This window comes from Camarhynchus parvulus, chromosome Z (assembly GCF_901933205.1).
Source record: "Camarhynchus parvulus chromosome Z, STF_HiC, whole genome shotgun sequence".
Classification (NCBI taxonomy): Eukaryota; Metazoa; Chordata; class Aves; order Passeriformes; family Thraupidae; genus Camarhynchus; species Camarhynchus parvulus.
In genome coordinates this window covers 52,507,124-52,520,354 of record NC_044601.1, presented here as the reverse complement: position 1 = coordinate 52,520,354, position 13,231 = coordinate 52,507,124, and the positions used below count along the sequence as shown (strand labels likewise).

Sequence of the window (13,231 nt, the reverse complement as noted above, 5' to 3'; positions counted from 1 at the left end):
GCCATGAAGTAACTAATATAAAAATAATGATGTTTTAACTTGTGCCTATATTACTTAAGAGCTGTGTTCTTATAAAATATTTTTTGTCCTTGAACAGATTTTTTTGACTGAGAAAAAAATTTAAAGTTGACTCTTTATACAGTAGTTTCTTCTGCATTTGAAATTTTCAGGCATGTTTTTCATTTGAACTCTACCTACTGCTATAATATCTTTGTTTTTCATTAATTATCTCTACTTTTGTGTCTGTATCTAAAAGGCAGTGTTATGGAATTCACCTGCATTACTTTTAAAATTAAGCAAGTGTGAATGCTTTACCTCTGAAAAAACATTAATTCTTAGGGGGATTTTTTTCTACTTATAAACATTTTTAAGTCCTTAATCACTAGAATCACACAGTTCTGCGTATCTAAAATCAGTTATTAACAGTAGGTTTAGAAGTTAGCCTGAAAAAAAATATATTTTCTTTACAGTGTCCATCTGCTTATTACGTTTCAGCACTGAACAGGAAGTATTATTTCCTGCCTCAGAATCCTTTGTTTCCTTTGTCTCTACAATAAGAGAAGAAAAAAAATAACAGTACTCTCCTTCTGACGTGCAAAAACTTCTCATTTTCTTTAAAGCATGCTTATTTGTGATAAATTACCTCAGTAATACAATGCTGCTGAAGATAGGAATTGTAATTTTACCATCATTGTATTGCAATGAATATTGCAGGGGATATATTTTTAGGTCATCATACATAAATGCACTTGTGAATGCGTGGCTAAATGTTTTAGAAGCTGAGACTGCATGGAAGAAAGCAGTGCTTGTAGCTAAATTATTATATACTCTCTCTTTTTAAGTTGTGATTTTATTTTTAGAATAAAATCTCATTCTGATGGCTTAATCAAGCTTGCTTATTTTGAAAGAGCATTAGCTTCAAGAAGATGGGTGGGGATCATGTGCTGCTGCTTAAGAATGTGGTTTTCTTGGTGATTTAGCAGATAGCTCAGCAGAATCAGGAAATCTTCCAGACTGTTTGTATTTGTTTTTCAGTGTCTGACAGTATTTCTTGCCTTTTTGTTGTTGCCAGCAATCACAAGGAACTACTTTGCTGTAGGTGAAAAAGTACAAGCCCAGGTGGATTAAATTTTCATTTTACAGATATCAACTTGCTGTCAATTTTTGCTCTTATTGTATTTTGCTCTTACTGATTTTAAGAGCTCTTGAGTCTTTAGTCACCTGGAAAGAACTCACAAGGCCACTAGCCTTAGTTTTGTGACTTCTGCATCTAGTTTAAATACAGTTTAGGCCAAGTTGGATGGGGCAGCCTGGTCTAGTGGGAGGTGCCCCTGCCCACAGTGAGAGGGTCAGAGCTAGATGATCTTTAAGAGTTCTTCCAACCCAGGCCACTTTAGTATTCTCTGATACTTACTGTGTGTTAGTTTATGAGTTCTCTGTTTTTGAGCAGAGTTAATATATGAAGAGGCACTAGGTACATAGATTCATGCTTGTGCATCCTATGATTATGGGAATTTTTCATCTTTAATTTATCTTAATTTTGTAAATTAAATTTAAACGGAGAAAGAAATGTATGAACCATTGCGACATTTGTGAAGCCTTTGATGAATGGCTTGACATTACATAGAGGGTAATTTTGGTATTGGTTTTGTGTTTGCCAAGATCTTCATTTTTACTGGGTGTTCAGTGCTACAAGCAGTGCACACATTTTAAAGAAATATCCCTCTAAACAGGTATTCTGCTTCAAATGGCAGAAGAGATTAGTTGTAACTCTCAAAAGGCTTCTTGTAGTCTGGTGGAAATAATGTTTTAGCAGCTGCATTATAAGGAGAGGGAGAATAGGGTGGCACAAAGTTTAAGAATGCTGTGACATTATACTTCAACTGAAATTAATTGTGTTTATGACTTTTTTTCTTTGCTGTAGTCGTGACATGGAGAATAAAGAAACCCTTAGGGGGTTGCAGAAGATGGATGACCGCCCAGAAGAGCGCATGATCAGGGAGAAACTCAAGGCAACATGTATGCCAGCCTGGAAGCATGAATGGCTGGAAAGAAGAAGCAGAAGAGGCCCTGTGGTAAGTGGCACTGATGGAAGGACAGTATCTGTAGGAGCTATTACAAATAAAAATCACTTAAATTTCTTTCTATTAGAAACCTATTTTTCTTTACAATTTCTCTGCTCTTAGTTGTGGTGCTTGTGTCCGTTTCCTGCGCGGTGTTTATCAGGGCTGCGTGGCTGGCTGGGAGCAGTGTCCTGCGGTTGTTGCTGTTTGTTTTTAAGCCAAGGCGTTATCGCGGCGCTGCTCTCGGAGCGTACCGCACGGCCGCGGCGCTGCTGCCCTCCAGCGACCGAGGGTAAAAACCTGCTACAACCCGGAGAAAACGCAAACTGTGCTGCTCCTTCAGCCAGCTCTCAGCTCTCATGAAGTTTGCATGGCAGTGTTCTGTTAGCCTTTTGGATCCTGCTTTGGCATAAATGGCTTTTAAGAAACGTAGGTAGATCACACCTGAAATACTTTAGGAGTGGCTCCAATTCTATTCAGTATAATGTTGGTTAATTAATACCTATTACTTACCTGTGAACATAGTTGGTTGATATGACTCCCATGTACCACTAATGTAAAGTTAAGATCATCTGATGCAGTAGGCAAGTGTTTGGGGACAGCTTTTCTGGAACAGAAATAAGAAGGTTCTGTTGGTTCTCATATTGTGAGAAATAATGTTGAAAATACTTAAAGTGCACCAAACCCCATTACCTCAAAGGCTCAAATAACACAATTCTAACTTTAAAAATTTAAATGTTTTTGGGTTACTGAATAGCTTGAAATTATTTCCTTGCTCAGCCCACTTCCCTTGAGGTTTGTGGGTGTGTTAATACAAGATTTGGTGTTCTAGATTCTCAATTACTATTAATTGACACTTCTGTTGTTTTCAAGCACAAGTAGTTTGTCCATAGGTACATGAATTTGCATTTTGATCTTCCAGGCAAGGAGAGGCATTACTGCTTTAATATCACTGCGTTAATTGATAGGAGAGGAAAAAGGATTTTCACTGCTCTTTATATTTCTCTTTTATCCTGTTCGCTTTTTTAAGTGGGCACTGAGTCTAGATATCTCTTACTATCCTCAGGATGGAAATGCCCTTTCAGTTTTTGTCTTAAAGAGACTTCTGGAACTTTCTAGGAGTGATGTGCTGTGTTTATCTGAGTTGTTGCTTGGATCTTCCTTCCAGTGTTGAGTCAAGCCTCTGAAACATTGAGAAATGAAGAACTAAAACTGAATCTTCCCAATGTGACTGTTTTCAATTTGATTCCCAGGGATGTTACTCTTCTTATGCGTTATGTGGGTCTGACTGGCAGAAAGATGAAATAATGTCTTGAAATATTCCAATTCTCAATGTCAAAATTTAGTGTTGATGTTACAAAGCACTACAACAGTGTATGTGCTCCCTTTGCTTGAGCACCCGCTACTATCCACCATGCATAGTGGTTAGCTCAGGTACTGGATGTGGTGTAGCTGTTTTGCTTGTATGGCAGACAAAAAACCTGGGCGTGGTTTTTACAAAGAATGGGACACCTAATTTTGCTGGATTACCTCCATGTTTGAAGTCTTTGTTTTGCAAAAGTGTTGTGTTAAAGAAATAGTAGCCCTAGTATTTTTAAGCTGGTACCATGTGGAATGCATGGATCCATCCAGTATTATAGCTCTTGATAAGAACAGTAGAGAAGAAAATTATTTTGGCTTCTATGATCCCAATGGGGAAACAGCTGATTTTTGAGGTATCATGAATGATAGTTACAGGAGTACTTTGAGAATGAAATCAGTTGCTGCCATAACTAATATAAGCTGCACAAACTGATAGGAAGAAAGGTTCTTGCTTTTGTGTTGCATATAGATCATTAAGCTAATTCCTCTCAAATGTTAGTAGTATGGCCTAAGAAGTATTTGGATATCCATATAATAACTTAATTACAGCAAAGGAATTATTGATTAATTTGCTTTGCTTTAATGTGAAATTACCAATTAATAATTTTAACATGTGGTTTAATTCCTGCAAGGTGGTGAAACCTATCCCTGGAAAAGTAGATGGATCAGAAATGAACAAACTCTGTCTAGATCCTCAAGCTGAAGGACATAGCACTGCTTCTTCACCTACGCAAAAAGGAAGACGTAGTCCTTCTCCTAGCAGTTCCTCTTCATCATCTGCTAGGACAGTTAAATCTGAGTCACCAGGTGTTAGAAGAAAAAGGGTATCTCCAGTGCCTGTAAGTTGCAAGCTGTGATGTAATTTTCAGTTTGGCTATATTCCACAATTTTGCTTATAGGGGCAGTTGGTCCTCCCTCTGTAGAGCAAGATGCTGATATAAAGAGGTTATTACAGGATATCACTTGAGTAACATATGTATCTCATATAGTATTTCTCATGTGTGTTTTCTTTTTCCTTCAGTCCTGCTTTCATTTGTTATTGCTAGGGAATAAACAAAGAAATATAGGTACTCAATCATGAATACATGTATGTTTTCTTAGCTTGATTAGCATGAAGAAGTGCTGATAGAAGAAGTTTTTTTGTTGGTGAGAGGCTTTTTTGTTGTTGTTTTGTTTGGTTTGGTTTTTTTGGTTCGTTGGTGAGGGGTTTTTTTCTTGTCTTATTTTTTTTTTTTTAATAACTGTAGTCAGTGTCTCCTGCCTGTCAGTTCTCTGGGCAGGTATATTCCATGAAGGATGGGACTGTGGATGAGATGAAAATTCCTGTAGAAAAGTCTTACTGGTATGCTGTAGTGATCCTCTATTTTAGAACTTACCTTTATGTACAGATTAGGGAAGACTTATGTATGTACTTTGTTAGAAGTCTACAGTTATTGTCACTGCATTTTAGAGAACATCTAGAATAGAATGTTTTGAGCAAGAGTAACTGGCTTAATTAAAGAAGACCAAGAGTATATTTTGAGCAATAATATCTAACAATCTAACTTGTTGTAAAAAGGCTCATCAACAGTTAAATTCAGAGTGCAATTCGCAGTGCAATTAGAGGATAAATAAGATCTAATTGGTTTTATTTTCCTGTTCTAAGCAAGTTTTTCCAGTATCAGTTAAAATATGTACTGCCATTCTTCTGAACTAGAGATAAGTATCAGAAGTTACAGGACAGCAGCACTGGTCCTTTCCTCTTGACAAGAGAAATTGAAAGGTTAAAAAAGAGAAAACAACTATTTTTGCTTGCTTGGGGTTTTTGTTTTACATTAACGTTTCACATTAAAAGCATTAAAAATCCAGTTTATATTTTACTTGTATGATGGACAGTGAATTCATGATTACTTTCACCTAACGTGACATTCAATGTATACATATAAAAGCAGAAGATCTGAAACGGGATGGAACAATTAGTGCATCTCATAATGTTAGAGATGTGAAGAACTTAAATGAAGACAATCTTCCAAAATGTTTGAGCCATTTACTTTTTGATCACGGGGAAACAAAAAAACCCGAAAGCATCCTCATCTAAAAGTTGCTTACATGGTGGAAAAGGGAGCAAGTTGTATCTTTTTTTAAATTTTCTTTGGAAATGTCTTAAACTTTTGATCTTTGTTGAAGTTTTATTCCCTTCTTTAAACTGCAGTCATAGCATTTTTTCATTTAGGAAATAGATTCATGTTACAGCTATATAGAATAATCTCCTTTATCGAGTAATAAGTCCCTTATTATCTTCAGATTGAATTACAATTGATAATTCAGTAGTAATGTGGTAAGGCAACCTATGACAACATGAAAATAAGAAGCAATATGAAAGACTCCTTTTGTGTCCCGATGTCAGACAAGTTTCAGCTGCAGAATTTCAGTTTTCTTCTGCCCTTGGCTACTGGGCATGAGAGAAAAGTAATTTAAATCATATACTCAAAGAGATTGTAGTAGTTCCAGGTTTTGGGGACTCTTACTCTGTAAATAAGTAAACAAACCATACCTATTTAAACATTTTTCTGTCCTTTGGCTGCTCATGACGGAGGCATTGTGTAGTTTCAGAGCGGACGGATAACACCACCTCGACGAGCCCCATCTCCAGATGGCTTCTCTCCGTACAGCCCTGAGGAGACAAATCGCCGTGTCAACAAAGTGATGAGAGCCAGGCTGTACTTGCTGCAGCAGATAGGACCCAACTCCTTTTTAATTGGAGGCGACAGCCCTGATAATAAATACAGAGTGTTTATTGGGCCTCAGGTAGGGAACATCTTTGTCTTGTCTATAGCTTTTATCAATTCATAGTTAACCTCAGAAAACTGTTCAAAGCCAGATTAGTTCAATTGATGATCATTGTTCTATAAATTAATGTTTAAAAGTTGTAATCTGTACTCATGTAATACCAACATTGGTTTGTAATTTGCAAATTACATTTGTCTACAGTTTCTCTTTTTTAAAAGGAAAAAGGACTCATTCCTAGAAGTGGCTCTGAATTATATGTCTTAGATTTTCTTGGCTAAAATTTGGTCAGTTAATTCCTCTATTCATGGAATGTGTATAAATTACAAACACATAATTCCCTTAATAGTGTGATACTTTCATTCATACACATAATGAGATCCTTTTCATAGGCTTTCTTGGTACTAATGTGATGCAGTACTGGGACACATCCAGGCTGGGTGAACAGAAGCATGTCATTTAAGTTTGATTGATGTCATCTTGTGACATAATACTTCCAGTATGAAGAATGAAAATAGCTACAGTTGATAAAAAAAAAAAGGGGGCAGGGGGAGAAAATAAATAGAAAACTGCTGTCATAATTTTATGCATTCATGTATGCATTTCTTAATAATATTTTAGGAATTCTCTGTTTTTGTAAGGTTATGCAAGAGAACATTCATGCCTATATATGAAATACTTATTTTTGTTGAGGGGTGGATATGTTCTATGATAGATTTAAATGTGGACTTAAAATTATCAAGTCAGTAGAACCTTAGGATATACTTTTCTTTGCAGACTTGTAGCTGCGGCCGTGGGACGTTTTGTATTCATCTGCTGTTTGTTATGCTGAGGGTCTTTCAGCTTGAACCCTCAGACCCAATGCTCTGGAGAAAGACACTGAAAAACTTTGAGGTAATCAATTTCTGATAGATGTAATGATGATCTAGAATACACTCCATAATGTCTTCAGGACACTATCTGAAAACTGTTAGATTTCAAAGTAACAAGAATATATGTTTGTGATTATATCTTTAATTCAGTCTCAGGAGTTCTGTAAATGGAAAAAATTACCTGCAAATATAAGACATAATTGTATAAATAGTAGAGAGCTGTAGTTTGATGAGTAATTCAACTCATGGGATTTTCTATTAAGATTTATAGATCTGTCTCACTGATTTGGTAAAGGGAAGAAAAAATGTGGGTATTTTGAAGTTTAAGCTGTTATTTATTTTCAATAAGCAGATAAGTTTTTGGTGTAAATGTTTCTTGTGATCTTTTTAGTAGTAAGACTTCTGAAATTGCTGCTGTGACTGCTAATGAATTATTGTGAAGGTGAATAGATTTTTCCTGTTAGCAGTAGTTTACATTTTGGTAATATGACTTTTAATTACAAGATATTCATAGCATAAATAAGACTGTTGCTATCTTTTTCTGATGTTAGGTTGAGAGTTTGTTCCAGAAATATCACAGTAGGCGTAGCTCGAGGATCAAAGCTCCATCTCGTAACACCATCCAGAAGTTTGTCTCACGCATGTCAAATTCTCATACATTGTCATCATCTAGTACTTCTACATCTAGTTCAGAAAACAGGTTAGTATTTTTAAAGGAATTACAAGCTTTATTCTGTAGTTTCAGAATCACCTACATTATTTTTGTTCAAAGCTGCTTTCATTTCAAGCCATGTTAAGTCTCTGCATTTGCAAGCAATCAAGTCAAGCATACATTAGTCACTGTAGTACCAAGTGAGCATTTTTGTTTTGTAACTTCTGTTTGGAAAATGTTAAGTAGAGTTGTGAAAATAATTTTGCGAAACAAACTTTTGAAATCTTGAGTGCAGATTGAAGCATACGTCAACTTTGGAAGCCTATTGTTTGCAACTTTTTTTTAAATTTGCACTTGTGCAAATGTTAACAAAAGAATAAATGTGATTTCTTTGTCTCCTGTCCTGCTTTGGAGAAAATCTTGTGCCTCTGACAATACACTGAAAAATGTTTAGGTTAAATGCACACTATATAAACGCATACATAAATATAAAAACAGAAGCAAGCCTATGTTTTTAAAATTACTTAATTAAAAATGGTTGATTAAATTATTTTAAGAGAGCTATTAACATATTAGTTATGCCTTGCCTGTGAATTGATGCCTTGTCTATGAATTTCCAGTGATGTGTTATTCTTTCATATTTTTTTCCTTGACTACTTCTACATGAGTTCTTTTGTATATACTTTTCCATGATTTTGAAAAGATACTGATTAATTTTTTTTAACAAATAATTTGTGCTTGCATTCTTTAGTGGGTAAACTCTACTTAATTTAGAGAGGTCAGACCAAAGACAGCAAGCCTAATTGAGGCTTTGTTTTGTGTGAAGTGGAATCTAACTTAAGGAGTACCTTGATATGTTACTTTGTGATAATGAGCATATAGTAAGATGAATATATTCAGACAGGTTTATAATTCTGATATACAGACTGACTTTAATCTCATTTCATCTTTTACTTTTTTTTCCAAACTGTGTCTCTGTAAATAAGTTGCATAAACAAAGTTGTTAAATACATAATTACTCTGGAACTACTTATCTGACAAGCCAGTTCCTTTTATGTCAATGCTTTGTGTAGGAATTTTTTTTCCACAGGATTGTGAACTTTGCTGCATTAGTTATCACTTCTTACAGGATGAAAGATTTTCAGTTGTTTGCCAGTACACCTGGTGGTACTGATTCACCCTGCAATACTGATTCAATGAAAGAAGCTACTGTTCTGTCCAAGTCTAAATTTGTATGATATAGGAATTGGATAACACTGAGTATCAGATTCATTTGAGTTAGAAGTTTACTCTGTTCTGATAGTTCCTGTGACTAGCAATTATGTTCTGCTTACTGCTAATTTGTCAAAAATAAGTTTCAAATTAATATATATATATATACACACATGTGAAGAATTATTTTAATTGTAAGCTTACTTTGTGGAGCTTTCAAGGAATAAACAGCTTTGCAAGCATTTACAGAGAAATAGAAAGGAATACATGTGTATAAAAATAATGCATGTGCAAGTTAATTTTATTTTGAAAATATATTGCTGGTGAACAAATGCAGGATGCCTGCAAAGTTTTAGCTGGACACCAACTGTAATTTATTTTTTTGCCATGAGTAATTAGAGTTTTGGACATTTAAACAGTATTGCAGTAGATTAAATATCTGTGCTTTTCACTGCATGTTGTTTTAAGTTTAGAAGAATTTTTTTGGCACATGGTTATCCATATAAGAATAAAACAGAAACAGCAAAAAAGGGAAAATAGGTTTTTTAAATATCTGTGTGTGACATGTATGTTAGTGTTTATGTGAATCTGTTCCATCAGTTTCTGTTAGTGGCAGAAAATTCTTGAGTAGTTGTTTCGTTTTTGAGTTTTAATATATTCATCAAAGAGTATTTACAGTTTCTTGTAAAGGGCGAAAAACTGCCTTGTGGCTCCATACTTTGAAAGGAATGTGATGAAAAAGAATGTGGGTAGTTTTCAAAGTATAAGAATTCCTTGGGCTTTCAAACCCAAATGATAAATTAAAAAGTGAAGGTTGGTTTGTTTAAAGAAGCCTTAGGGAAAAAATGTTAAGTGCCCAAAGCTGGGCCTTTCAATCTCTAATTGGTATCTGACCTAGTTTGAAAAGATGTCATGTGTTCTGTGACTTTCCCTTTCATTTTAACAAAGTGTTGTCTGTACTCAGTGCTTCTAAAAATCTGGTTGCTTACTTATTCAGACCAAGTTTTAGGAGAATGATTCATGAATAGCCTAAAGTTATCCAGAAGTGACTGTTCCAAACTGGAAGTTAATCTTTTTTCACTGTTAAAGCCTGTTGTGAATTCTGATATGCCTCTTCTACAATCACAAATGTCTCTTTTTGTAGTATGAAGGATGAAGAAGAACAGATGTGCCCCATTTGTTTGTTAGGCATGCTGGATGAGGAGAGTCTAACTGTGTGTGAAGATGGCTGCAGAAACAAATTACACCACCACTGCATGTCAATATGTATGTTATCTTTGTTTTGTCAGGTTCTGGTGACTCTAAACCTGCAAAAGTATTATAGCTTAGTATGGTGTTGAGTTGTTTGTTTTATGTTCAATAAAAAAAACCAGAAATCTGCTTGTAAATGATGACTAGTAACTCTGAAAATTTGGTGTCATTCAGGTACTATTCAAACACCTTATTTCATCAGTTATTCACAAACTGAGTTTGTAATTCGATGCTCTGATAGAGAAGTTACCTGCAGGTTTAGAGTTCACCTGAGTGAAAACACTATGTCTGATTAGAACAAAGTTAGGTACGGACTTTCAGCTCCCTGTGAGTTGTCTTTAGAATGCATAAAAGTCATGTAAAGCTAGCTAGGGTTATATAATGAATTATGAAGTATGTTTCTCTAATACATCAAATAAAATATATAAACTTTTGCATTAAAAAATAAAGTTTTTGTACATTTGAGGTACAAAAGGACCTGAATTTCAGTTCATAAATTAAAATATTAATTGTAGTACTAAAGTGAAGCATTTCTTCATGCAGAAAAAAATGTTTAAGCACCCATATTTTAATGCTCAGGCTGTTGAAAGTGGCTCAGTTCACAATTATTAATTATGAAACTAATGTTCTTCAGTGAAACTTAAAGTAGTTATTCCATCTTCTGGTTTTGTACACTATAAAACTTCAGTGCATATGATCCTGTTGCTGTATTCCAGGGGCAGAAGAATGCAGAAGAAACAGAGAGCCACTCATCTGTCCACTCTGTAGATCTAAATGGAGATCTCATGATTTCTATAGGTGAGGATTCAGTTGGTATACAATAAGCTATCTGTTTCTGGATCTTTAATTGATATTTCTGGATATGCTGCATTATTTACCTCAGATGTTTAATTTGTAATCTGTGTTGTTCTTGATCTGTAGTCATGAATTGCCAAGCCCTGTGGATTCTTCTGTTCTCCGTATGGTTCAGCAACAATCTCAGCAGCAGTCAGCAGTTGGATCACAGAGAAGAACTCAAGATAGCAATTTTAACCTTACTCATTATGGAGTCCAGCAGATCCCTTCTACATATAAAGATTCAGCTGAGCCATGGATTCAGGTAATTCTCTTCTGTGAAAGACCTAATAGCATTTATAGTGTAAAGGTGGGTTCAGCTGAACATGGGGTCAACACACTTAAAAATGAGAACTTGTATTTCCTTTATTTCTGCCATTATTTTTGTCTGGTATAGCCAGACCTTGATTTCAGGACTGTTAATGTCTTGAAACTGACTTCATACTTAATAATTAAAATTCTCTTAACAGAGTTTTTACAGAACCAAGTAGCATCTAATTGATGAAGTTTTGTTTCTATCACAGAATCTTTTGTAATACACTGTACCTTTGGACATATTTTTGCACTCAGCCTTGATGATTTTTAACTAGAAATATCTTTCCTCTTTTTCATTGCTCTTATCAGGTACTTAAGTTGCAGCATTATTCATTTTGACTCCTGTAATGTTGCTTTCTTCCTTGGCAGGTATTTGGGATGGAGCTAGTTGGCTGCTTGTTTTCTCGAAACTGGAATATACGAGAGATGGCACTTAGACGTCTTTCCCATGATGTTAGTGGTGCTCTATTACTGGCTAATGGTGAAAGCACTGGAAACTCTGGAAGCAGCAATGGAAACAACACAAGTGCTGGAGCTCTGGGAGCAGCTAGTGGGTCATCTCAGACCAGCATCTCAGGAGATGTGGTGGTAGAATCCTGCTGCAGTGTGCTGTCCATGGTCTGTGCTGACCCTGTCTACAAAGTGTATGTTGCTGCTTTAGTAAGTAGCTGTTTACTTGTCGTATTCTACTAATTTCACATTACTTCATTTTAGAAGGAGGAGGAAATGGGAGAAGATAGGTGAAATCAGGAATCCTAGTACTTGTTGAGCACCACTGGTGACTTTTAAGTATGCTTTGGAAGTGGGGTGATCAAGATACTCATCATAAGTGAAAGGACATGATTTCAGTGTCACTTGCCACAGTGCTAAGTATTGACAGTATTTGTATGTCTTTTCACTCTCAAAGAGGAGTTGACCAGTTTGAGCAGTAGTAATGTAGTAAGCTATTTATCCTTTGAACATTTTGCTGACATTTTGAACACAATTTATGTAGAACTGAATTTACAACTTTTTAATGCTTATTAACGTCTCTTTAAAAAAATAAAAATTGTGTAGCTAGTTGGATTTCATATGTATTTTTTTCCCTTTCTCTTAGAAAACTTTAAGAGCCATGCTAGTGTACACTCCCTGTCACACTTTGGCAGAGAGGACTAAACTACAGCGACTTCTCAAGCCAGTTGTAGAGACAATACTAGTTAAATGTGCAGACGCTAACAGGTATGATGTCTCATGTACTTAATTTTGGATTATTACTGAAACACCTTAAAGCTTCATTTGTTGCTATTCATGTATAACCAGTTGGTGTTCAAATAAAATGTGTGGATTGTAAATATATGTCATTGTTTTGCTAACCTAACTGCTACTTGCAAACTTCTGGCTTGAAATATGTAGGCTTTGCAGGCAAGTGATTGTATAGTTTGTTTTCGTAAGAGCTTTTTGCCCCTCGTTACAGTAAAGGAAGATGTTAGGTGTAGTCATTAACCCATCCCTTCCATCTCCATTTTGGTTGTTTTGGCCTATTTCTCATGACTTAGAGCTATTAGCAAGTACTCCTCAGTATTCTTCCTGCTTCAGCCAAAGTTGTAACACGTTTGCCGTGAAGTAGTAGCAGTAACATAACAGTTCTGATTTGTAGTTCAGACTGTAATGGTAGGAGATAGCTATTTGGGGTGAACTCCCTTGGCTTGAGTCTTCCTCCCTGTTTGTTCTTCCAGGCCAACCATTTATTTTCCTGTACTGTAAACTAGATGAACTAGAAATCCACCTGCTTGAGTTTTATCTCTCAAGGTTTAGTTTCTAAGCAGCATTTTTTTCTGAAACTGCAGCTAGAGATCCCCCAGCAACAGTCTAGCAAGAGAATATCTAAAGTAGTAAGTGAAATAGACCTGTTTTTATGCATTTGG

The 13,231-nt window shown here is 35.5% G+C and overlaps 1 protein-coding gene across 2 annotated transcripts in view; it reads left to right on the top strand.

Annotated features, from left to right (window-relative positions):
* MAP3K1 (mitogen-activated protein kinase kinase kinase 1) overlaps positions 1-13,231 on the top strand; it is a 59,921-nt gene that overhangs the window by 33,494 nt on the left and 13,196 nt on the right. For both annotated transcript variants that reach the window (XM_030969419.1, XM_030969421.1), the window contains exons 2-11: positions 1,925-2,075; positions 4,058-4,264; positions 6,012-6,212; positions 6,969-7,085; positions 7,615-7,763; positions 10,072-10,193; positions 10,895-10,976; positions 11,100-11,277; positions 11,697-11,987; positions 12,424-12,545. In XM_030969419.1, the coding sequence (XP_030825279.1) occupies positions 1,925-2,075; positions 4,058-4,264; positions 6,012-6,212; positions 6,969-7,085; positions 7,615-7,763; positions 10,072-10,193; positions 10,895-10,976; positions 11,100-11,277; positions 11,697-11,987; positions 12,424-12,545 (1,620 nt within the window). The remainder of the gene's footprint in view (positions 1-1,924; positions 2,076-4,057; positions 4,265-6,011; positions 6,213-6,968; positions 7,086-7,614; positions 7,764-10,071; positions 10,194-10,894; positions 10,977-11,099; positions 11,278-11,696; positions 11,988-12,423; positions 12,546-13,231) is intronic.